This window comes from Diabrotica virgifera, chromosome 5, assembly GCF_917563875.1.
Source record: "Diabrotica virgifera virgifera chromosome 5, PGI_DIABVI_V3a".
Lineage (NCBI taxonomy): Eukaryota > Metazoa > Arthropoda > Insecta > Coleoptera > Chrysomelidae > Diabrotica > Diabrotica virgifera.
The window spans coordinates 199,856,345-199,884,128 of record NC_065447.1 but is presented as its reverse complement, the minus strand read 5'-3'; the positions used below and the strand labels follow the sequence as shown (position 1 = coordinate 199,884,128).

At 30.5% G+C, this 27,784-nt stretch overlaps 1 protein-coding gene across 4 annotated transcripts in view; it reads left to right on the top strand.

Annotated features, from left to right (window-relative positions):
- The window catches only part of LOC114324746 (UDP-glycosyltransferase UGT5), a 110,951-nt gene that overhangs the window by 68,066 nt on the left and 15,101 nt on the right, over positions 1-27,784 (top strand). For all 4 annotated transcript variants that reach the window (XM_028272586.2, XM_028272603.2, XM_028272594.2 and 1 more), the window contains 2 exons: positions 16,268-16,629; positions 26,245-26,467. In XM_028272586.2, coding sequence (XP_028128387.1) covers positions 16,268-16,629; positions 26,245-26,467 — 585 coding nt within the window. The remainder of the gene's footprint in view (positions 1-16,267; positions 16,630-26,244; positions 26,468-27,784) is intronic.

Sequence of the window (27,784 nt, the reverse complement as noted above, 5' to 3'; positions counted from 1 at the left end):
CGTTTTCGCTTATAAATTCGTTTAATTGTGTTTTTTGAGGTTTTTTTAAATATTTCGTTTTAAATAGGACTTTTCCACACTTCTTATTTGTTGTGAGCTTCCGTCATATTACGTCGTATATTAATATTATACACGGATTATACGACATATGACCGAAGCTTGAAACAAATTCCACTTAAAATATTTCATTTTTTAGTTACATTTTTAAAGCCTAAACATTCTATTGTTTATGCAAAAGATCTGATTATTTTTGAAGGGTCCAGGATTATATCGTAAATATTAATTTTTAATTAAATTTATGTTTATGAAGAATGCGATGAAAAATTCTAAACGGTCATTAAAAAAGAGGTCACGTTGTACGACAATTCAAATCAGCTGACCGGACATTTACAAAATTACTCACTGCACTAAAAAACATCAGACCTTTCTGACCTTCATCAACAGAAAGCGAACGTGTGTTTATAATTTCAGCAAATTTCTGTACAAAAAAGGAATCAGCTGGAAAGATCAAACACTGAACAATTTATGTTTTCCTAAAACTTATTTCAATAATAAAAACAACGAAAATTCAGATTAAACACAAATTTATAATTTTCCTGTTTCTAAATATGTTCAATATTTAATCAAATTTATACGTTTTAATACTAATTGCATTGAAAAATAATGAAGATAAAATAGAAAAATAAAAAAAGAGAGTGAAAAATAATTAAAAACCAATTTCTTCTCTTCATTTTTAAATTTCCCGATTTCCGGGAAATCATAGGGGGCGGGAAATGGAGCTCTAACTGTAAAAGATACAGAATGGAGTTAAATGATCTGGCAGGATTCATTTGCCATAAATTTAAGAACGACTTATCATTGCAAAGTTCGTCGAGTGCATCATTTACGTGGATAGATCATTTGAGCGAGGGTGGTTTGTCAAAACCATCTTCTGCATTCATGAATGCCATTGAGAGTCTCAACAGGGTATTTTTTGCTGCACATAATAAAGATGGATTAGTATGTGGTGAAAATTTCATAAAAAGTCTTTTGTTGCAAAGTGTAGATATTGAATGCCCCGAAAAGGCAAAACGCTTGTTCTTTAGAACAAGAATGTTCATTCGCATAAAAGAACTAAATAGATCAATTACCCTCCAGAGAGCTACCAAAAGAAAATGGAAAAAAATTTTGGCCTAGAAAACAATAAAAAGCTCTTAATAATGTGTATATGGGATTGAGCCACAATTGTTGGTGTAACGAAAATTACATTTCTTAAATACTACCGTTTGAGTTTCGATTTCCATTCCGGAAATCGCGAAAATTAAAAGTTAAAAGAAAATTACCTAAGTGTTGAAAATTCTGGGAAACTGTAGTAACCGTCTCGTAACCTCGTTCAGGTTACAAGAATTTTCCCAGAATTTTCAACACCTAATTTTCTTTTAAATTTTAATTTTCAAAGATTCAAGCTCGACTCTTCAATACGATTTGATTGATATGTCACAGGTACTATTTCTGCGATTATATTATATGGCACTTCCGGTTAGAACTTTTTAACCGAAAATTATAGGTATAATAACCAAAAGTATCTCTACATTTATTCTCATTTTGCTAAGGCACGTCAAATAATATATCGCTTTAAAACGGTAGGTACTTCCGGTTGCAACTCTAAAACCGGAAGTCCGATGTCAAATGTCTTATCTTTAACACCATCCTTGGGTTATAAGCTTTCATTCGACATCTCATTTGTCATTCTATCTGTATTAGTAACGGAGGAGTTATATTCACGGATGGACGGACAGACAGTCATGAAAACGGAAGTATATATTTGTTCTCGTCTTGCTAAAGCGGATCGAATAATATATCGCTTGTACTATTCCGGTGACTTTAAAACAGTACTTCCGGTTGCAACTCGAAAACCGGAAGTCCTAGGTCAAATTTCTCACCTTTAGTACCATCCTTATAATATAAGCTTTCATTCGACACCTCACTTGTCATTCTACCTGGTATAATGACGGAAGAATTGTGTCTACGGACGGACTTACGGACAGACATACGTAAATAATTCAACGTTTTCACATTTTTTCAAAATTGGGTGAAAACAACATGCATATTTTATTTAAACTATTGTATATGCGCATATTTCATACGTTTTTATTAGCATACTTGCCTGTTTAGTAATAAGTGTAGGAATAAAACTTTTATTTATACAAACGTTAATTCGAAAACAGCACTTATTTATTTCATGTTCTCTATTCAAACCTAACTAAATATTTAAAATAATGCTCGAACATATTTTGTAATTATGTACTTGTTTAGTTTTTAAGTTACTTATACAAATTTATTTGGTCTTTTAAATACCTTTTTTAATTTTAATTTGTGGGTAATTATTTTAAAATTTCTTGGACAAAAAGTTGTATTTACATATATCGCCTCTTCGCATGAAAAGTATACAATCTCCAAATTTTTACGAAATTGAGTTAAGTATATAGAAAGGTTTAGTATCATCAATATTTTCTCTGGAATAGTGACAATCAATCGTAATTCAAGAAATATCCGCTAGGGAGCGCATTGGTTAGTTTTAAATTGGAAGGATTGTGCATCTCTTTCTCTTTAAAACGGTACAATCTTTAGTTGTGTTCACGACTCGAGGAAGTTCGCACGCTGTTTCGCTTAAAGAGTATACAAAACCAAAAATGTCAACTTGAAGGTAAGCTTTGTGTTTCATTAATAGTATATAATTTCGAATTTATTTAACTTTTCTCATAATATTTTCAAACATTATTCTATTTAAAATCATGTAATTTTGAAATTGTATAGTTTTCGTGAAAAAATTTACTGGGATATGATGTAATCTTTATCAGTGTAATAGTATATTTCCGTAATTGTATACTGTTTCAGATAAATTTTCAGAGCAAAAGAAAAATGGTTTATTGGGTTTACTGCAAAAGAAAACCATTCCAGGTAATCATCTTGGATTCTATGAAAAACTTTCCTGTTCCTTTTAATTTGTTTTTACTTAATTGATTGTTTGTATTTAATAGTAAATGTGATTTTGTTAAATAAAGGGTTTTGCCTTCGGTGCACTTATTTCTAAGACTAAATTTCACTGTAAGGTTTGTGCCATATTACCTACTATTTGTTATAATATTTTTGAGAATATAAATTTGTTTATAAGCCTAGTTTTTCATTGAACATACCCTATTTTATCATAATAGTACTTTTTAAACATCTGTATAATAATGGAAATTAATAATATTTTCTCTAAAAAAGTAGCAAAATTCAAAACATCCTATTTAAAAAAAATTTGTTTTATTATTATTATTTATATGGTTGAAATATTTTCATGTTGTTTCGACATATAAAAGATACAACTAATACAAACTAAAACAAAAACCTGCCAATGTTTATTGTGGAAAATTTTATTTACCGATAAATCTTAAAAATGCTCTCCTGAAAAGTTTGTAAATTTTGAGATTGTACAGTTTTCATCCGAACGGACGATATAGTAACTTCTGTGTAAATTTCAGATTTTTACCTTTTGTAATTTGAATAAAATAAGAGAAGTTTGACGTTATTTATATTGGTTTCCTTATATCTCGCCAGCGATTACTCTGTGAGTGACGTCATGCGCTCGGCAGACGAAAACTCGTTTTTAGGAACATCCGGGCCTGCATATACATGATAACATAGTCTGTACTATCATTACATATATTCGGTACATTTATTTCGGCTAGCTACCAACGATCGGTTATTAGAATATCCCGGTTATAAGAATATTTTTACTTGGCACGAAGGCTATTCCAATAAGCGGGTTCGACTGTACCACTTTTTGATGTTTTTCCAATTCTATCTTTGGTGTGAGAAAAAATAGATTTGATATTTTCCTTACATTTGAATGATAGCTTAAGGTTGGGGATTTTATTTAAGATTTTGGCTATATTATCTGAAAGATAACCTATGTATGATATTGATCTATACATAACTGCTGTAGTGGAATTGTTAAGGACAGAATTGTAAGCTAGGGATCTATTCCTTTTACTCCTTAATTTGTTGAGGATGTTATCAACTAAAGTAGGGGAGTAACCATTACTATATGCAAGTTGTTTGATAATATCTAATTCTGAATTGAAATTAGTATCTGATAATGGTAGACTAAGTAAACGATGGATGTAGCAATAAAAGGAAGCCATCTTCTGTTGAAAAGGATGGTTGGAAGATCTAGGGATGGTATGGTCAGTCTGAGTAGGTTTTCTAAAGACTGAAAAAATTTATTTACTGTCCATCCTAGTTAAAGTAAGGTCCAGAAAATTTATAGACTTGTTGGACTCGGTTTCTAGAGTAAAATTTATAGCTGGATGTAAATTGTTGAGCAAATAAAGAATATTTTCAGCATCTGTAGAATTGCCATCTATAATAGCCAATACATCATCAACATACCTGAACCAGTATAAGATTTTTTGGAAAGAGTTTTGTATTCTTTCCTTGATTTTCTAGCCGATCTTCTCCAGAATTTAATTTCCAATGCAAGTAGGCGTTCTAGTGATTTAATAAGTTGCCATGTTTCGCATCCATAGAGCACTATACTTTTAAAGATGGAGATAAGAATGAAATGTTTTTGAAGTTATACTTCTTTAGGCACGAGGGCAAATTTTGATTTTACTGGGCGCAGGCGCACACCGACAGTATGGTATAAACGTTATACGAGATCTGATTGGGTGTTAAAATCATCTGTCAATAATCAATATGGAGATTTTGGATAAACAAATTAATGTTGTGTATATTAGTTTTGATTGTTGTGAAGGCAGAGAAAAAAGTTCATAATTGTAGTGACTTTTTAATAGTTTTTAAAAGCGACAGGTACGTAATAATAATTGTAAATGTTTCAGTAACCTAATAAAAAATTTCATAGGTACCTACCTATTTGGAAAATCTAAAAAGAACCTACCAAAGTAGTATGTAATGCTTTGATTTACATAATTTGATTATCATCAAAAGTTCTATCAATATTAACCTAATATATTGTTTTCTTACTCTACGTTTTGTTATATTTTAATATTTCAATTCTAAATGATTTCAATTCAAAATCAAAATAATTTGATTATATTCAGAACTGTCAAAAGTTTAATCCGTTTAGTTAGTTGATCTTCGTACATGATGACGCATAGTCTCCGTGGGTAAAAGTTTAAGGTGAATCAATTTCAATACTAACTGAGCTGATAAGCGGGTTCAAACCCCAATAGCAACTTTTGATTTTTTATTTTTTTTAATACATTTTATGATTGTAAGTATATTTATTATATAATTTTTTTTTCAGAAAATACGAATTTAGTTAAAATTTTTTCCGACAATTATTGTTCAGAAAATATTTGTGGCATTTTTCAATGTGTTTGTGTGTGTTTTAGTGTTTTATTATTTTAATTTTTGGCACTGTTTTAAAAAATTTTTTGAGAAGTAGTAACAATAAATTAGTTTAATATTTAAATAAAATATAAATAAACTGTTTAAAGTATATTAATTTCTTAATGTTGTTCTGAAGCTATTTTCTTGTGGCATTTTTACAATTTTAACTATTTATAATGGGAAATAAGCCACAATATTATTAAAAAATGATTTTTATTAACGTTTCGACGCCCAAATCGGGTGCCGTTGTCAAAATACAAAATACTACTGTATTAATAGTAGTTCTGAAGCTATTTTCTTGTGGCATTTTTACAATTTTAACTATTTATAATGGGAAATAAGCCACAATATTATTAAAAAATGATTTTTATTAACGTTTCGACGCCCAAATCGGGTGCCGTTGTCAAAATACAAAATACTATTAACATAAACAAAAATGTTGTTGCTTAGTAAAAAAATTCTTCTAATAATTTATTTAATTTGACTCATTTATATCGGCAATTCAGATACATAATATGATACATTTTAAAGTAGAAGACTTTAAAATGATATTGCCAATATTTATGAGTTGCGTTCCTGGGACGATTTTACTGAAAGATAGTTCATTCGATTACATGAAATCAACCCCATCTCAAGAATATCCGTCACAAAAAAAATATTATATAAATTGATATCCATGTATTATTGATATTATTTATAATTTAAACAAAATTATAGTAAAGTCAGAATTTGGTATTAATTTTGAGAGTAAATTAAATGTAAGACCAAATACTTACGATGTCGGGATAGTATCACGAGGTTTTTCCTGGTTTTCCCTCGTGATTTACTATGAGATCTCTAACGCGAGAATTTTAATGTCACCGTTGCATGTGGTTGTCTTTTTAAAGACAGATCACATGCTATGATTTTTTTTTGTGACGGATATTCTTGAGTTGGGGTTGATTTCATGTAATCGAATGAACTATCTTTCAGTAAAGTCGTCCCAGGAACGCAACTCATAAATATTGGCAATATCATTTTAAAGTCTTCTACTTTAAAATGTATCATATTATGTATCTGAATTGCCGATATAAATGAGTCAAATTAAATAAATTATTAGAAGAATTTTTTTACTAAGCAACAACATTTTTGTTTATGTTAATAGTATTTTGTATTTTCACAACGGCACCCGATTTGGGCGTCGAAACGTTAATAAAAATCATTTTTTAATAATATTGCGGCTTATTTCCCATTATAAATAGTTAAAAGTAATAGTAGTATTTTGTATTTTGACAACGGCACCCGATTTGGGCGTCGAAACTTTAATAAAAATCATTGTTTAATAATATTGTGGCTTATTTCCCATTATAAATAGTTAAAAATATATTAACTTCGTTAAAATCATATAATATAAGTATAACTTCTTACGTGTGTAAAAAGTACACACACATTCTTTTTTTTTTGATAAGATAGTTTTTTAGAAATTTTTATTTAGATAGTTTTAAAAATTAAGTGAAACAATTTAAAATTTATCTATTTGATCACGTCTATGTTAAACTATAGAGTCCACAGAGAAGTGTTATGGGGAGTTTTAGGTCTAGACGTGTTATAAAAAAAAAATGGTGAAACTTTTAATTTTAAGGAAAACGTTGTTTAATTTTTTTTATTTTTATGGTAAAATTGCGATTTTGACAAATTTGATTTTTTAATAAAAAATTAAGTAATGGTATGGGGAAAAAATAAATATGCCATTTTATTTGCCTATTTGTCTAATTTGTAAAATTCATATTAGAGTTTTCAAAAAGCGTATACAGGGTGAAATTTTTTCTAAGACCAAAACGAACTTATATTTTTAAATCCGGACCTGATTTTTTTCTATTTTTAATAAATCAGTTGATTGGGTGGTAACATAAATCAAATATTTGTTTGAAAAAATTAATTTCTGTAATAAAAGTTAATTTTTTTTAAATCTATGGTTCACTTTACAAATTTTTAATTCATAGTCAAATTTTATTTTTTTATAAAAAATTAAGTAATTGTGTGAGGAAAAAATAAATACGTAATTTTAATGGCCTATTTGTCTAATTTGTAAAATTAATATGAGAGTTTTCAAAAAGCTTATACAGGGTGAAATTTTTTCTAAGACTCAAACGAACTAATGTTTTAAAGCCGGACCTGTTTTTTTTCTAGTTTGAATAAATCAGTTGATTAGGTGGTAATAGTGTAACGATTGACCAAAATAAAAGACACATCGATCTGACCGTTCAAGAATTATGACGAATATATATTTCTGTCAAAATGCGAAATTCGCCCTGTATATTATTAAACAATGGGAGCAGACACTTTTTAATGGGAATTTGTTATTCCCCATAGGGGCCTCTATACGAGGTAGGAGTATGTACAATTCCTCATGACTCACCCTGTATATGTATTAAATTTTTGATTTTCTAAATCTGACTGAATTGAAAATTGGACTAAATCCCATCTAAAATTTTAGGAAAAGACTTACCCATCCATATGTCAACTCTCCATTTTTGTCCAAGGGTGTGGATTTGACGGCCCTTCCCATTTATGGTATGTTTTTCGTTCTCGTCCCCAAAACTAAAACTCCCAAAAATTTCAAAAATTTAAGTCCGACCTTTACGGCTTCTGATAGTACTGATCATTACCTTTCCAACGGATGTCTAATTTTGAAAATCGGTTATACCATTCAAAAGTTACCGAGCTCAGAAGTATAACTCAATTTTTATTTAAAATGGGGAAAATGTTTGTGGATATGTTTGTATGTATGTATATAGCGCACCCTCAGTGCAAGACTGCAGTAACTCAAAATTTTATGAAAATTAAGTAATCATGGAATTCGATTGTAAACATACATATCTATCCCCTGTAAAACTTTAGTAACTTTCAAATGCTTAATGGGCTAAATATTACAACAACAACAGTTTAACTATTTTGTGTTTTTGAACATAAGTTCCGTGCAAAACTATTATAACTTTAATGTAACAGAATTACAACAGTTTTGCACGGAACATTGCAACGGATTCGACAGCAAGTAATGAAAAAAGTAAGATATTTGTTATTTTAATATCTATATCTGTGGTGTTTAATTTTAATATACAGCGCATCTACGTAATCCATTAACGGCTGAGACAATAAACAAAGATTTTCGAGACCAATCTATTCATGTAAATTTTATGTTCTTTGTGTGATATTATATTTATTTTCCATAAGATGTGTGCGATGTCGTTTGACCATTTATTTGTTAGATTGGAATAAAACCACATAAATTAAGACTAATTTATTCACGACCAAAAAGTATTTTTTCTCATGAAAGGAAAAACAGCTATCTTAAAACTTGTGTATTGACAATACTGAGAGGTCAAAAATATCTATTCTCAGAAAACTTGCCAAAGAACAGCCAAAAATTCAAATGGCCAAAAAGAAAGCTTTGGTATACTTATGCCATTCGGATATGATACCAGAAGCCCACCATAGCTTTTATAAAAATATTTTGGCACAAGATGATGTACGAGAAGAGGACAACAATTACGGTAAAACCGGTCAGCAACGGCCACTAAAAATGAAAGAACTATTGGCCGATATAGAAAGGTGGCCGGTATTGCCAGTTTTTGTAGTCTAGATATACATAATTGGTTTGGGGAATTTTTAAACTGGCCGTTAGTACAGGTGGCCGATGTTGGCAGGTGGCTGGTAACACAGGTTTTACTGTAAAAGTAAATGTGTCTACACTTTTTACAATTTTCTCCGTGCAAAACTGTTGTAACTTTGAAATTCTAATACTAAATATGTAGTGATTAACAATTTTTTCCGTGCAAAAATGTTGTAACTTTGAAATTTCTAATTTTTTTTTGCATTAATATTATTTTATGTAAATTTTTATTTTTGGTTAATGTAATATAGGCTGAAAAGCATGCAAAATCATAATCAAATGTTAATTTTTCTTAAAACTTGTGTCTTATTTCACCGATATTAGCACGAAAATAAACAAAATCGTCTTTATCTGGAAACTTACTTTTATTTTGACTTACTGCAGTCTTGCACTGAGGGTGCGATATGTGTGTGGAAAAGTTACACTGATCTAAATTTTTTTTCTGTGTTTTAAGAGGGTGTGAGGGCCGATTCAGAACCGGTGTAATTTTTGACTTCTGACTACCCGTAAGCCAGCTAGAGGGCTAGGGAGATACAAAATAGCATATTTTTTGGGCGTATAGATCTTAGGTTCAAGGAGAGACAGAAAAACCGCCAAGACATCAAATCAATAGGGTTGAGTTAAACTTTAAAATCGTGCCAAAGCTATCAAGCTGAGACATATGAACTGCTCACCATAGCCGAAAAACTGAAACATTAAACTATGAAAATTTTGGTTTTTCGACAATTACTCAAAATTTCAACCTACGAATTGCGCCAATACCTGAGCATTTATAGAAGGTCTCTAGTCGCGCCTAACGGTGTATACCTATATTAGGGAAAATTCGAATTTTTAATTTATAGGCTTCATAAGTATGATCAAATCTATTTCTTATGGGAAAAACGGTTTTTCAAGCTCAATAATTCCTGTAATACGTTCAAGTATCATACTTGATCTTGGATGCATCAGATACTAATTGTCAATACGTTTCAAACTCATGTTTATTAATCAAAATCAGTTAAGCCGTTCAGAAGTTATAGAGCTCCAAAAGTATAATTAGTCCAGGAACTGAAACTTTTCACTTCGCAATTTTCACAGAATGGATCAATTTGCTTAAAAATTTTACAATAAGTAGTGAATAGTCCAAGGATCAAAATTTATATGATGCCGAAAGACGCTTTTACCATGGGGTGGTTGCCACCCCATGGTAATTTTTTTGCGGTGGGAATTTTTTATTATATTTTGACCACAAATGTCGGTAAAAACATTCATTCTAAGCAAAAAGTGTTTTATACATTTTTTTGATAAAAATTAATAGTTTTCGATTTATTGGTTAACGAAAATGTTAATTGTATATCGAAAAAACCAATGTTATTAATCAGTTTTCTGCTAATAACTCAAAAAGTTTTTGTTTTATTAAAACAACTTTACTTAACGAATATATACCTACCTTTAAAAAAAGTAACAAATTGTTTTTTTTTAATTTTCTTTAAGACCAATATTAACCGAGCTGTACTTTATTATATGTTAGCTTTTCTTCTTCAAATACTAAATATTATAGTTTCAAAGTCAAAAACGGAAAAACTATGCATTTTTCGAGGATAACTTATAGAAACTAATTTTAAATGTTTTTCTACGACCGTTTAATAACATGCTCATTATTCGCTAATTTTTCATAGATAATAGCACCCATTATTGTACCCGTGAGTAATAATTCATTACTCACGGGCTGAAGTTAGATCCAAGTGGCGCATGCCACTTTTAATATTAATCGTATGTAAACTGCAAATAAAACTGGTTTATTTAATACAATAATTATTGTAATTTATATCAATAATTAACGTCGAAAAATTTTTAAAGGAATTTTTAACTGTAACAATATTTGTTTACGTTTATATCTTGTTTACTAAAAATTTTGACGTTTATCATTTATTTTAGTGACAGTGACATTAGCGCATTTTGTTTATGTTTATTGGAATTTATAACTAATATTGTGTTTATTTTTCAAGTTATATTGTGTTAAATATGTTATAATATATTAGTATAGTTATATGATTATGTTTATATGCAGTTAAATGTAAATACACATTATAACTATATATATGAAGTACATCAACCGACAACAGCCATTTCCTGTTTATTAGATTCACTGACAGTAGGTACAAATTTAAACTTATAATTTTTCGGAAACGAATAGAACTTATATTGACTATTTCTTGTTCTATTTTTACAATAAATAAGAATTTGGTAATAGTAGGCAACTAATTATTCAGCCACGTACTAGGGGTAAATATCATTTAGGTATTTTTGTAAATTATTATAATTTAAATCTCGAGTAGTTGATAATTAAATTTTTTACTAATTAAAACAAAAAAGGTCGTAGAAAAAGTATAGTATTCTACTCGCATGTAATGGCTAGTACTCACTCTGATGAATTACGACACTCGCCTACGGCTCGTGTCGCAAACTTCATCATCGTGAGTAATAGCCATCATTACGTGCTCGTTGAATAATATACTATTAAAATGATCTATCGTCAAAAATAAAAAATAAAGTCTGCAGCTTAAAATAAGTGTCTTATAATGAAAAGAATGTCACTCCCTATTTTTTCAGTCAAAAAGTTATCGGAAACAACCCCCTAATTACCACCCTAATTAAAATTAGTCATCGAGCTTATTCCGTATTTTTTTGAAGTTGTACTTCTTTACGATCGAGAGTGAAATTTTATAATGCCGGGCGCATGCAAACACAGAAAGTAGGTATGTAGTTCGTTGCTAATGATTAGATTATCTTTCGTTGAATGATTATCTTTCATGATATGTATTTATCAGCGCTTTCAGCGCAAATAATTCATTAAAAGGATATATTGGTGTTTTTCACACAGACACACACACACATTCTTTTTTATTTATGTATTTTTAATAGATTACAGATTATTTCACGGTTTTTGCTCTAAATTTTAAAGAACCGCTTGGATTGACATTAAATTTGGCATACGTATAGCTTACATGTCAAAGAAAAAAATGATATTGTGCCGATGTGTGCTTTTGCCCTGGGGGTGACTTTCACCCCCTCTTGGAGGGTGAAAATATATATGTCCAATATAAGTCCGGAAATGGGTAAACTGACTAATTTTAAGGACTAGTTTTAACTCTTGTTCTATAGAGCTTTTTCGCCAAGTCAACACTTTTCGAGTTATTTGCGAGTGAATATGTTCATTTTTCAACAAAATAACCACATATTTAGACGGTTTTTCGCAAATAACCCAAAAAGTAAGTATATTGTTGAAAAAAATGTTTTTAGCAAAAATATAGCCTATAAAAAAGTAAAAAAAATGGTGTACGCGTTAAGTCTCTGGATCTCGTAGAACCAGAGTTATAGCCAATGAAAAATAGATTCATATTCACCAAATTTCAAATAGAATATTTCGCATGAAATATCCAAAAAATTAAGCACTTTTTGGGGAAAACCCATTTTAACTTTTTTAAAGTTTTTAAAAAAGATTTATTTCTGTTTTTACAAAAAGTTTCTAGCATTAAATTTAAGCAAGTCACGCTCAAAATAAAGTTGGTCCCTTTTGTTTTTGCAAAAAAAAAAAACGGGAAGACCACCCTCTAATTAGCAACTTAAATGAAATTAATCGTTACCGCTCCACAAATTATTTTACTTATGTTGTGTTTATATGATCTGTAAGTTTCATCGGTTCAAAGTGCTTATTTTTTTTAAAAATTTGGTTTCAACGTAAAATTTTTAAAAATTTAAATTTTGAAAAATATGCTTTTTTTTCAAAATAACTTAAAAATTGTTAGAGATACCAAAAATCTCGAAAAACAAAAAAAGTCAGATTTGCTTTTCTGAATATCATGTATTTTTTTGTTTTTCTGTTAGACAAAAATTGATTAAGATTTGGTGTTTCTAAATTGGCATACATTTGTGATCAGTGACTCGTTCAACCCCTTTTACCTACAACCTTCAATAATAAGGACTTTGAACCGATGAAACTTACAGATCATATAAACAATATATACACGAGTCAAGAAACTTGTGAAGTCGTAACGATTAAGTTCATTTTAGATACTAATTAGGGGGTGATTTTCCAGATTTTTTTAACAACAACAAAAGGGTCTAACTTTATTTTGAGCGTAACTTGTTTACTTTTGATGCTAGAAATTTTTTTTATAAAACAAAAATGAAGCTTTTTTTAAACACTTTAAATAAGTTGTAATGAGTTTTCTCCGAAATGTGCTTCATTTTTGGTTATTTCACGTTAAAGTATTCCATTTGGAATTTGACGAATATGAACCTATTTTTCATTAGCAATAACTCTGCTTCTACTAGGTGTGGAGACGTGATATATACACCATTTTTTTTTATTTTTTACAGGCTATATTTTTGCTAAGAATGTTTTTTCGACAAAATAGTTACTATTTGAGTTATTTGCGAAAAACCGTCTAAAAGCGTGGCTATTTTGTTGAAAAAATGAACATAATCACTGCCAAATAACTCGAAAAGTATTGACTTAGTGAAAAAACTCTATAGAACAAAAGTTACTTAAAATTAGCCAGTTTATCCATTTCCTGATTTTCTTTGGACGAATATTTTTCACCCCCAAGAGGGGGTGAAAACCACCCCCAGGGCAAAAGCACATATCGGCACAATATGAATTTGTTTCTTTGACTTGTTAGCTATGTGTCTGCCAAATTTCATGTCAATCCAAGCGGTTCTTTAAAATTTAGAGGTTTTGCAATATTTTACCGTTAAAAAACGGACTAAAAAGTTTAACCTGCTTAAAACAATTAGTTTTTAAAAAACTGGAGTTAAAAGCGAATAACGAATTTTTGTAGTTTGGTAAAACATGCCATTTTCTTCAGAATAGAAAGATTAGCATCAGAGATGCGAAAAAATGTTTACATATGAAAATGTAGGTTGTTTAATAATTAAGAACTTGGTTAACGAAAATTTTTTCTACGACAAAAATTGAGTGAGCTACAGACAATTAGAACTTGTAATAACATGCAAAAGCCACCTTTACCAACCCTTTCAAACTCACTTTTTTGCGACTGAGGATTTTAAAAGCATTTAATTTTAATAGTCTTACAGAAATTATAAAAACCTATAAAAAAAAATTTTAACAAACTTTCGAATATAAAAAATAAAAAAGTTAGAGTTAAAAAACCAATAAATTTTTTTGAAAAAAAAATGGAAAAATCCCATTGGAAGCATAATAATGTAAATTAGCGGTGTTTTTTTGTATGGTGTACGTTAAAAACTTATTACCAGAGAACGGCAGTTCTCGTCAATGGCGCATAATATCCCTACATGAGACACTATTGATAAAGCTTAACGTGTATTCGATAAGCATTGTATTTAACTTCATACATTTAATTTATAAATACCTTTAAAAAAACTCCTGATACAAGAGTAAAAAACCGCTATACGCCGTAAAAATGAGTGGTGCACACAATATTTCAGCTACAAATGAGCTGATATAAATATTACCTGGCGCGATAAGCGATAATGTATTTTCATTTTGATGCAAAATAAAATTCTAGTTTTATTTAAAAAGATTTTTCCATAATATTTACTAAATTTGAAGTAAAACGCGCGACAAAAGAGCTTCAAATGCAAATTGTGTCAAAGTTATCCTTTTGTGGCGCGTTTTACTTCAAATTTAGCAAATATTATGGAAAAGTCTTTTAAAATAAAACTAGAATTTTATTTTCCATCAAAATGAAAATACATTATCGCGCCACGTAATATTCATATCAGCTCTATTGTAGCTGAAATACTGTTTGCGCCACTCATTTTTACGGCGTAAAGCGGTTTTTTACTCTTGTACATTATATTATAAATGATATACATTATGACCTATCTATAATATGTTAGGTTAGATTAATATGTAGTAATAAATAGAATGACACATGAGGTGTCTAATGAGTGATTCTAACCCAAAAATGGTACTAAAGGTGGGAAATTTAACCTCGTACTTCCGGTTTTAGAGTAGCAATCAGACGTACTTTACGTTTTAAAGTTGCTGTAACGGTTCAAACTATATATGACTCGACGCGCCATAGCAAGACGAGAATAAATATTATATACTTCCGGTTTTTATAACACTCCCGGTTAAAAAAAGTGTAACCGGAAGTGCCATATTATAGTCGTAAAAATAGTTCATGGGATATATCAATCATCGCGTACGGAAACGTCGAGCTTTAATATTTAGTTCCAGTTTTGGTATCATTTCTGGTTAAGTTATGACAGGAAGTCTAGAAAAATTACTCAAAATCAGTAAAATAGTTATTTGGAAAGGCTCTAATTTGCATATTATCGCGCATCTAAAAATGGTCTAAGAGCCGACTATATATTATATGGTGTTTGGTTAATTAGGTACATTGCATTTTGACTTCAAGTGAGAGTGAAAAAGTTAATATTTTGATATAATATACAAGCGCAATAATATGCAAATTAGTGCCTTCCCAAAAGACGGGATCTCTATCAATCTACGAAAAATTATATGAAGCTTAAACATCGACTTGCGATTCCACTTCTGGGTTCCACTTCAAATTGGGTGAAAACCCAACCTTACGAAGTCCAATTCAATTACCTGTTTTAATTAAATAAAATTTTATGATATGTCGATCAAAAACAAGATGAAGGTGAAGTTTTAGATGTAACCTAACCGCTAATCAAGAAAATAATAATATGTAGTGTCTAGATTAATATGTAGGTGATAGATATGTAATGACGAAGGAGCTGTGTTCACGGAAAGACAGACAGATGGACAGACAAACGTGAGACCGGAACAATATATGTAGGTATTTGGTCTGTTCTTGCTAAGGCGCTTCCAATAATGTATCGCTTGTACTATTTCGGCGACTTTAAATTCCTGTTGCAACTCTAAAACCGGAAGTCCGGGGTTAAATTTCTGACCATTATTACCATTCTTGGGTTATAAGCTTTTATTCGACACCTTATTTGTCATTCTATCTGGTATAATGACGAAGGAGTTGTGTTTACAAAGTCCCTGGGAAAATGGGTATGGATAATTAAACGTTTTTACCTTTTTGAAAATGGGTTAAAACACATCTGGCAGGACCCCTTTATTATCATTTCACTAATAGACGACGACTAACGTTATTTTACAGTCTGATGTTTTTTATATTTTATTAAATGTTTAGAGAGACACTATAAGGAAATGATTAAATTAGTATTTGTATAATATGTTTAAATGTAATTTTAATAATGTGTTTTTTTCAGGGCTTTCCTCCACCGATTTACTACCATGGATGTACCAGTGGTACGGCAGCCCTGAGAATCCATCTTATATACCAGTTCTTTTCATGGACTACTCTGACAAACTGAGCTTTTTCCAGCGAGTGGAAAATACGTTAATGCTACTATTCTCCAAACTAGTACACCTGTATTCAATAGCTCCTACAGGGAATGAATACTCCAAAAAGTACCTTGGTGTAGATCTTTTTGAAGGAGGAGATATTTTATACAACATGAGTTTATTGCTAACTAACAGGCACTATACGTACCAAACTCCAAAACCTTTATCTCCAAATATAATTGAAGTAGGAGGAATTCACTTGGACAAACCAAAGAAGTTGCCAGAGGTAAGGCACACCACAACAACTAAAATGGCTTACGAATTTATCTATTATGCAAGAACTAGTACCAATGTTCATTAACATTCAAAAGCTTTATTGAAATGGTAAATTGAATTAGTGTTTAACCCTTTCAGTTAACCCTTCCTTTTACCGTGTCCTCAATTGAGGACAACCACTTCTATAAGTTCTTAAGCTCCATGTGCTCCATGTGCTTTTACCCTTGTCACACACATTGTCCCCGATTATGGACATCCTATTCCGTTCATTAAGTACTTTTGCTGCCACCTAACAGCGTTTAAAAAATATTTAATTTGTTCAGATACAGGTTTCTATACTTAGTTATAGGTTATAGTTACTTATAACTGGAGTATAAAGCACGAATTCATTTAAGTTTCTGTCGTTATAATTGTGAACAATTGGTAATAAATGTATCTCATAGTGTTGATAAATTGTAGAATTTGTGAAAAAATTTGTTAATAGCGGTTTGCTTAAAATTAGCTACCACGGATTTTTTGAAAAGCGTTACTCGTTTGTAGACATTGTGAGTCAACGGAAATAGTTATTTATGTACCAAGTGACTCTTTATCGAACGATTCTTGATATTACGAGAAGAGCGAGCGTAGCGAGCGAGGCGAGTAATAGACGAGTTCGATAAAAAGTATTTACTGACGTGGTGCATACAAAATTTTATCGCCAACATAATTTGATTGGAAATCAACTTGGAATTTGAATTCGAACCTTAAAGTTGACTACGTAAGAGTTTGGGCTCTGTAATAATTTAAAAATAATATAAAATTTATAAAATAAATTGAATAAAAACCTGTCGTTTATTTAACTTTTTTAAAATCTCAATATAACCCTACACAATTTTTTAATTTGATTATATTCATTATTTCATAAAAATAATCGAAGGTAACCACGAGTCCTCTAAATTTTATCGATACATTTTTTTGTTTTCACGAAAACTTCTTTATTTGGTAAAATTATGAAAACAAACCGAATGATAAAATCACGAGTCCGAAGGACGAGTGATTTTATCCATTTCGGTTTGTTTGAGTGATTTTACCCTAAATAAAGAAGTTTAAGTATGAAAACGAAAAAATTTATCAAGCAAAATTTAGAGGACGAGTGGTATTTGAAAAGATTATTTTGTGAATCAATATGTATTATTAGTAAATACGGGCATCTGTGAAATATTTTTAAGACAACTAGGATCAATGTCTTAAGTAGGTTATAGATAAATTATTTTATGATTTAAAAATGAACCAATTTATTTATTATATTGTTAATACATAAAAAAACTCTTTAAATCGAAAATGAATAATTATTAAAAACACAATTTTTATAACTAATATGAGATTTTCCAATGTCGTTCGTAACGTCTAAGCTGTGGTCACTTTCAGTATCATTAATTACAGTCGCAGTTGATGTACTGGCAATGCACTCAGTTGTAGTAGTTGTTCTAAGTTTATTAATAATTTCTTTATGATGTTCTTCATTAACTTGTAAATAAGGTTTTAACGAAGAAGCTGTGGCATGTTCATTTATTTTTATTGCCTCCTGTTCGTGAATTCCTGCCTTAACAAGATGAGACACTACACTGGATCGGCTTGAATGATTTGTTATTTTTCGGTTTTGTGTGTCCAATCCGCATTTTTTTGCAGAGTTCTTCAACCATTTAGCCATTTCATTTGGTCCAATGGGAGTATTTTTATACCATATTCCATTACCTGTTTGCCAGTATGGATTTGAGGTAAGGAAAAACCTATCGCTGGTAATATTTTTACCACCACGCTTCTCCATGATTTTTTTATATAGTCTTATTGGGCACCTTTCTGGACCTTTAATGTTTGGTGTCAGCCATTTTTAATCCGAACACTTTTTTTGACCACCTTGGCATGTTTGGTAAAAATTTGATTATATTCAATCCTTCCTGTTTCTTTGCCGGCATTATTTATTTCATATTTGAAATAATCAATTCTACAATAAACCTCCTTACCACCGCGCTATGCTAACTCGTAAGAGACAACATGAAAAAATTTCATCTCTAATCCTAGCGGATTATTTTCATCGCACGAGTCTATAATAATCAAATACACTTTTTCATCCAGCGCCCTAGCCCTTTGTTTTCTTTTTTCGGGACGACTTTGTAACTCTTTCCTTTTTGCATTTCTCACGTCTCTTGCCTTCTTAAATTCAATGTCGATAAACGGGTTAAAACTTATATTGAACTCTGAAAAATATTTTTCTTAAATCATTTTGGCTGTTACATTCCAAATAGTTTTAACAGAGTATTCCTTGTAATCTTCACCATTCATTTTCTTCATATTCATTCCCCAATCTTCAAGAACTTTTGCAATTTCTTGAATACTTGTATTATCATTCAACTGATAGTTCCTTACTGTGCAAAATTGCTCAAATTGTGTCCAAACAGACCTTTTTGTCTTAATTGTATTTTGAGGCGTATTATTTTTTAACAAATCTTTAATTTGTTCATGATTATTGTCACCAAATCTAACGCTAACGTCCATTTTGTTTAAATTAAATTATGACGATGTTAAATCGCGAAAATTTAAATCGGTCAAAATTGCGCGGCCTACTTGCTTCGTGGTCTTACCCAGCTACGCTGGGTGAGTTCACCACAGTGCAGTGGTGTAATTGATTTTGCCTAACCCCCAGGTGAATGCATTTTATTTAATAATTATTCACCCGTGTTTTTGTAATAATAAAATAGGAGAATGTAATTTTAGAACTATTTTACTAATTCTACTAATATAATGTGTATTTTAAAAGTAACTATTGTTCCAAAATATTACGTTGTAAATATTCGAATCCTTTTATGTGATAACACTGGTTTGTTAAAATCGGCAACAAAATAGAAGAATTAGTTCTGTGTTCTGTGTACGGTTTACATCGGTTCTGTTTGACGTTTATGAAAAGTTTAAAAATATTTATTTTAAAAATAAAAACTGTAGAAAATCTGAGTATATTGTGGTTAGTGTTTTTAAAATATCTATGTACCAGGGCTGTTCATAAATTAAGTTAGTAAACACAGGTATGTACGTATTATGTGAAACTTAGGGTACCTTAAGTTTTATCAGGGAAGAGACTGTTTTATCAAGGAAGAGGCTGTTTTATAAGTATTACACTCAATGATTGGCTAGAACGACGCGTGGTGATTGGCTGAAAAATCAAAAACGTCAGAATTTGACAGGTGAAAAAAATAATCATCTTTAATTTTAATAATCCCTGAATGAACAACTGGAAATTGAAGTACTGAAAGCTTGACAGCTTGGAAAATGCCAAAATATATTTTTTCTACGAGCTTGCAAAAATATCTACTTTCGCGCACGCATTTTAGTTTAGAAAGTTTTACTTTTCCGCACGCGTGTTACTTTGTCGCACGCGTTTTACGCATGTGTTTTTATCTAATATTTAGATATTATTTATTAATTTATTTCAAATATATCTTATTGTGTTCATGTTTTAATGAAATTAACGCGAGAATTCGATGAAATAAAATAATTTTCACATAATATTCGAAAGTCAAATCAGTAGACAATAACAGTGGTTTTGAATCGTCGTCATGGAAACCAAGATCGTCGTCATGCTAACCAATTATGCTAAAACTTTGGTTTTGACAACCTTGTCAAAGAATTAATTTGTGTATGTATTTTCATATTAATTAAATTAATTGATGAAGATTTGGTCATTTTTTAAAGACTCGTAGAAAAAATATTGTTCCTAACGCTTGCAGAAAGTCTCTTTTCCGCACTCGACTGCTTGCCGAACTCCCGCTTCGCGTCGTTCGGCAAACTGCAGTCGCGTGCGGAAAAGTATGACTTTCTGCACTTGTTAGGAAAATAACTATTATCTACAATAACTTCACTTTCTACAATAATTTGATATTGGTTTTAACACTTACTTGCAATTTACAATTTAAGAACTTTTTAAAAGTTAGACGTCATAATAATTTCATGACAGTGATGACAGATAACTTTTGCAAGATGGCCGCTTTCGATTTTTAATCGATAGTTATCAATATTGAATAATTACTAAATCGGTAAAGTTTTAATTTATTTTATATGAATATACACACACCGGCAAAATTAGCCGAACACCTTAAAAATTGGACATGTTTGATGTCTTGAATTTCCTAAACCACTGGTCCGATTTGAGTGATTCTTTTAGTATGGTATAGCCTTATTATTTAAGAATATTATTGTAATAATATTGTTGCTAGACAGGTAAATATCATTTTATACCGGGTGTACCAAGCATACTGTGTTTTTTTCTTAAAGTTTGGAACACCCTGTGGAATATTCTAGCATATGTAAAATATTAAAATCAATACTCGATTCTAGACTTAGGCTTTCTTAACATTTTCCTTTTTGATTAATTTACTTATGTAATATAATAAAAAAGTTATGTGCGTTAACAACTATCCATGTTTTTCATCAATAAATCTTCATAGTAGGGGAGGAAAGTATACTTTTGCAATTACTCGAGCGTTATGGGGACCTATTGGATTGTGAAGAGTATGTGCAAATATCAGAAAAATGTTAAGTTAAGTTTTCCATAAAGTGGGGGACTTTTCATTTTTTAATTTAATTTTTCATTTGAAACAATCATTTTTCTCCGATTATAGCGCTATCTATCCATAATTCGAAAAAAAGTGTCGAATAAAAGTTGCTTATTTTTACGTAAAGAATCCAAATCTGAAACAAAAATTGGGAACTCCTATTTAAGATTTTAAATTAAATCCCCCACCCCACCTCCGTGGGGACTCGTGACACCCCACGGAGGGGGGGGGGGGGTAAATTAAAATTTTTAAATACGAACCCTGCGATATTTCGTGAAATGAACATCAGATCGTAAAACTGCAAAATACACCTATTCAATATTTTTCAAAAATCTACCGAATGGCACCAAACACAACCCCACACGGAGGTGGGGTGGGGGGTTACTTTAAAATCTTAAATAGGAGCCCCCAATTTTTATTGCAGATTTGGATCCTTGACGTAAAAATAAGCAACTTTTATTCGCAACATTTTTTCCAATTATGGATAGATATAGCCTATATTTCCTATAATCGGAAAAAACGATTGGTCGAAATGGAAAATTAAATTAAAAAATGGAGAGTCCCACACTTTATGGAATACTTAACTTAACTTTTTTTGGTTTTAGCACCCACTCTTCACAATCCAATAGGTCCCCATAACGCTTGAGTAACTGCAAATTTGGCATACTTTCCTCCCCTACTATGAGGATTTATTGATAAAAAGCATGACTAGTTGTTAAAGTAAATAACTTTTATATTTTCCAACAAAAGCAAATGAATCAAAAAACAAAATGTTAAGAAAGCCTAAGTCTACAATCGAGTTTTAAGTTTAATATTTTATATATACTAGAATATTCCACAGGGTGTTCCGAACTTTAAGAAAAAAACACAGTATGATTGTAACACCCGGTATAAAATGACATTTACCTGTCTAGCAACAATATTATTACACCGATATTCTTAACTAATAAGGCTATAACATACTAAAAGAATCACTCAAATCGGACAACAGGATTGGGAGATCCGAGACATCAAACATGTCCCATTTTTAAGGTGTTCGGCTAATTTTGCCGGTGTGTGTATTTACAAAACACTACAGAATTTCACTTTTTGACATAAATTTAATTGTTAATAACGCAAATTGTGTACAATATTTTTAATAATTAAAGTAAATAAATTTTAAGTTCACTCAAATTCTCGCCATTTGATTACTGCCATCGACCTCTTACATTCAATCTGGGATAATTTGATTAATCGCGGCAGGTAAAGTAAAATTATTCTTTCAGTACAATAAAGTGTTACTTTACTACCGCAAATGAGGGCAAATGAGTACAATAATGAATGACTTTAGTGACGGTTGGCGATAAAATTAATTAGCTGGGTGTAAGGGAAAATCACAAATAACATGCGACAAATACAATGTTCATTTCTGTATAAGTAAAGAACAAAATTATTTTTAAGATACCATTCATTACATTATGAATAAAATATGTACATTGGTTTTTGTTGTTTGTCAGCATTTAAAAAAGTATCTAATGTTTTTACTCCATTGGCAAACAATGTCTTCAAATGAGAACATCTCGTATTGACCAAATTGTGCATTTTGAAAAAGTAAAACTAATATAAAAAAATCGCAAAAGTCATTCTCGCTATGTTGCAAATTTTAGATTTTTAGCTCAAAGGAATTTAATTCGTCAACAAAACTGTTAAAATATTATTAGTATTAAAATAGTATTAAAATTTCACAGAACCATGCATTATACCCGGGATTTCTGGGGAATATGCTCGGGAAAGTTACTTGGAAGGATTTATAAAAGTAAAAATTATTTTGCTACCAGTGACGTAGCAACACTTGGATAAATGTCTTACAACAACTCATTAAAACGTTATAGCCCAGTCGGGATACCATTTGACCTTGCACTAGGATCTGCCCCAAATTTTATTTTTTTAATTTTTAGGGGGGTCAATAGTAGTATAAATTTAAAACCTCGACTGAATTTGACCGTTGCGTTAGCCACCATCTTGATTTTAAACGAAAACCGTTTTTGCTAATAATAATTTTTTTCGTGCGGTCCATATTTTCCGAGTTATGGGGGGAAAACAGTGGCAGTTAAAGCATAATTATTGATTTATTGAATTATCTCGTTAATTATTACTTTTACAACAAATTTTAACCTATACAAAAATGAAGATAATTAAATTTTGTACAATTTTGATCTGTTTCATTTTTTTGACAAAATCAATATTTAAGGTAGTACGTATGCGGTAAAGGCGCGAGCTTAAGATCTGATTGATTTTAAAGCAATGGTTTTTGTTCAATATCTTCCCCATTTTCAACTTTTCGACAAAAAGTGTGAGAACTGAAATTGTTGCAATTACGATTTACTACAATTTTTCGAGAGAACCAGTGGCGGGTCTAAGAGGGAGGAATGGGAAAATTCCCCCCAACGGGGTCCAAAATTAAAACAAAAAATGTTGAAATATTTAAATATGTTAGCTGACATGAAACTTGATTATCGACAGACAAATTCAACCAATAAAACCCGCTAGTTAATAAAATTAAGTGATCTTAATGCATTTAAGTTATTATTTATGTCTTTTATATACTTAGTTTGGTTGGTGTTTCATTGGAAGTTTCAAAAATTGTATAAAATATAATTCTCTTTATTTTTGTTTATGTAGAATTATGTCGTAAAATTAATAATAAATGAGACAATTCAATAAGTATGCTTCCTCTCCGCATCCACTATTTTCCTCCTTAACTCGGAGAATATTGATCGCATAAAAAAATTGTGGGAAACAAATTGTAGGAAATTGCGTTTCCAACAATTTTAGTTCCTACCGTTTTTGTCGAAAAGTTGAAAATAGCGGAGATATTAAGCAACAACGGTTCTCCTTTAAAATCAATATGGCGGTTAATGCAACCGCGGAATTCAGTCGAGATTTTAAATTTACACTAATATTAATCTCCTCTAAAGGATAGAATTATAAAATTTGGGGCAGCTCGGAAAAAAGATTCAATTCAGTAATTATGCTCCCCTCACCACGTTTTAATATTTTCCCACTTAACTCGGAAAATATCAACCGCATGAAAAAAATTGTTAAAAAGAAATTGTAGGAAATCATATTTGGAACAATTTAAGTTGAAAATGGCGTAGATATTGAACAAAAACAATTGCTACAAAATTAATCAGGTCTTACGCTCTCGCCATTATCGCATACATAATACCTTAAATATTAACTTTAGCAAAAAAAAATTAAAGAAACTAAAATTGTGTAGAATTTAATTCTCTCTATTTTTATATAGGAACATTTTTGTCGTAAAACTAACAATAAACTAAATAAACAAATAACTGTCACTATTTTCCGCCATAACTCGGAAAATATCGATGGCACGAAAAAATTGTAAAAATACACTCTGGACCAAAATTAACGGGCCACCTTAAAAATGGGTTATTTTAGATGTCTTATATCTCCTAAACCTGTTGTCCGATTTAAGTGATTTTTCTAATATGTTATAGCCTTATTCCTTGACAATATCGTTATAATAATATTGTTGCTAAATAGGTAAATTTTCATTGTATACCGGGTGTACGAATCAAACTGTGTTTTTTTCTTAAAGTTTGCATCACCCTGTGGAATATTCTAGCATTTGTAGAATACTGAAATTAAAACCTAACTATAGCCACATGCTTTCTCAACATTTTGTTGTTTGGTTGATTCGCTTATGTTGGATAATAAAAAAGTTAGGTGCTTTAACAACTAGACATGTTTTTTATCAATACAGGGTGTTTTTAAAAAAGTTTGGCGAAGTTTAAGGGGTAATTCTGCATGAAAAAATAATGACAGTTTGCTTTATAAACTTATGTCCGCAAATGCTTTGTTTCCGAGATAGGGGGTGTTGAAATTTTTCTGACAAACTGATGATTTATTTATTACTTTAAAACCGGTTGAGATATGCACATGAAATTTAGTGAGTTTTAATACGTAGTCATTGCAAATTTTTTTTGGCATACTATTAAGCATTTCATATTCACCATTGGCGCGCATACGGGTATATATATACGCCAATGGTGAATATTAAATTCTTAATTGTATGTCAAAAATATGCAATAACTACGTCATAAAACCTACCAAATTGCATTTGCATATCTCAACCGGTTTTAAAGCAATAAATAAATCGTCAGTTTTTCTGAAAAATTTCAATACCCCTTTATTTTGGAAACTAAGCATTTGAGGACCTAAGTTTATAAAGCAAACTGGCATTATTTTTTCATGCAGAATTACCCCTTACACTTTGCCAAAATTTTTTTAAAAACACCCTGTATTGATAAACAACATGTCTAATTGTTAAAGCACCTAACTTTTTTATTATCCAACATAAGCGAATCAATCAGACAACAAAATGTTGAGAAAGCATGAGGCTATAGTTAGGTTTTAATTTCAGTATTCTACAAGTGCTAGAATATTCCACAGGGTGATGCAAACTTTAAGAAAAAAACACAGTTTGATTCGTACACCTGGTATACAATGAAAATTTACCTGTTTAGCAACAATATTATTATAACGATATTGTCAAGGAATAAGGCTATAACATATTAAAAATCACTTAAATCGGACAACAGATTTAGGAGATATAAGACATCAGAAATAACCCATTTTTAAGGTGGCCCGTTAATTTTGTTTCAGAGTGTAGAAATGATAGAAAATTACATTTTCAACAATTTTGGTTGTTATACTTTTGTCCAAAAGTTGAAAATGGCGGAGATATTGAGCAAAAACGGTTCTCGTTTAAAATCAAGATGGCGGCTAACGCAAAGGCGGAATGCAGTCGAAATTTTAAATTTACACTACTATTGGCCCCCCTAAAAATTATAAAAATAAAATGTGTGGCAGCTGCTAATGCAAGGTTAGGCCTGTTATTCGTCTAACCCGACTGGACTATTATGTTTATATGGGATTAGTCACATTTTTGTAGAAATGAAAATTACATTTTATACTACATGACACAAGATAACAGTTTCAGAACCTCATTATTTTTTTGAGTTACTTATTTTTAGACACTGGATAAACTGGTGAGCAGTGCACCAAATGGAGTCATACTAATTAGCATGGGTTCAACACTTAAGGGAAGTACATTTCCTGAAGAGCAGAGAAAAATGTTCCTCAAAGTGTTTTCACAGTTAAAATACACCGTTATATGGAAATGGGAAAATGATACTATGGAGGGGTTACCATCCAATGTGAAACTACACAAGTGGTTGCCACAATTTGATTTATTGTGTAAGAGTTTTTATATATTTGTAGTTTTTGTTGGTTAGTTGATCAGTATTGCTTCACTACCATTTAAATTCACATTTTTTCTTTAAGAGTACCTATTTTAAAATCACCCATAAAACGCCAAATGCTGTTTGGCGTTTAGTAGTATGGTGCTGCGTGGATAGTACTCTAGTAATTTTTGGGTCACTGCTAGACTACTCTTCTTTTTATCTTTTAAATATTTTTTGATCAGAAGTTTAACTAGGTTTTGACTAACAATTAGCTGTAGTCTCCTTTACTCAAAGTCGGTATGTTTTACTTAAGTGCCTTTTTTTACATATTCTTCACAAGTGATAGTAAAACATTAGATACTTCTTACTATAGTATTTTTACTACAAAAACGTTATTACGTAGGTCAAAATTTTTGACGTAAGAGAACTGTCAGAACATTAGGATGTGACTTTTCATTATTGCTATGTTTATTATAAACACGGCAATAATGAAAAGTCACATTCTAATGTTTTGACAGTTCTCTTACGTCAAAAATTTTGACCTACGTAATACCGTTTTTGTAGTAAAAATACTATAGTCTACATTGCTGTTATTAATTTAACATCTAAAAACTGTCTTTATTATAATCCTTAAGGTGGCAACCAAGTAATAATGGTATAAACAAGTGTTTTATATTTCATCTACATAAACTCGATATCTCACATTTCCAATAAATAGCTTAATGTAAAAAGTCAGTGACTAAAATGTATCAAGAAATTAAGGAAAGTGATAAGAAAAAATAAAATAAAATTAGTCAAATATCGTTGTAATACCGATAAGGGCCAACCAAAAATCAACAAGTTAATGTTTGATAAGAGCACTCGGGCAAAATGGGAAAGATACTGTTGACAGTGTTGACTGATTAAATTGCGACATTGCCGTTGTAAGCAGACTTTCAGGACAAACGCAGAAAAACCACAACATAGTACAATCGAGGGTATACGAGCAGATTGCACTAAGTCAAAAATCACTGTTTTGAGAAAATCAAGTTTTAGTAAAATTTTTAAATATAAATCAAAATTACACAAAAAGTATTATGTTTAGTTTAATTCTATTACTTGTATAGAAATAGTAATGGCATTTTAAAGAATGTGGTATATTACAACGACAGTTATTGTTTTTGGTTAATTAGTAATTATTTTTTTAATAAGTAATGAACTGACTTGGTGCATTCTGCTTGTCCGTAATGTTACTATTTTACACAAGTAGACACACAACTAATCCCATTTTAATGTTAATTTTAGTTGTATCAATTTTACCATTATGTTTTATCCTATAATCTTAGACAAC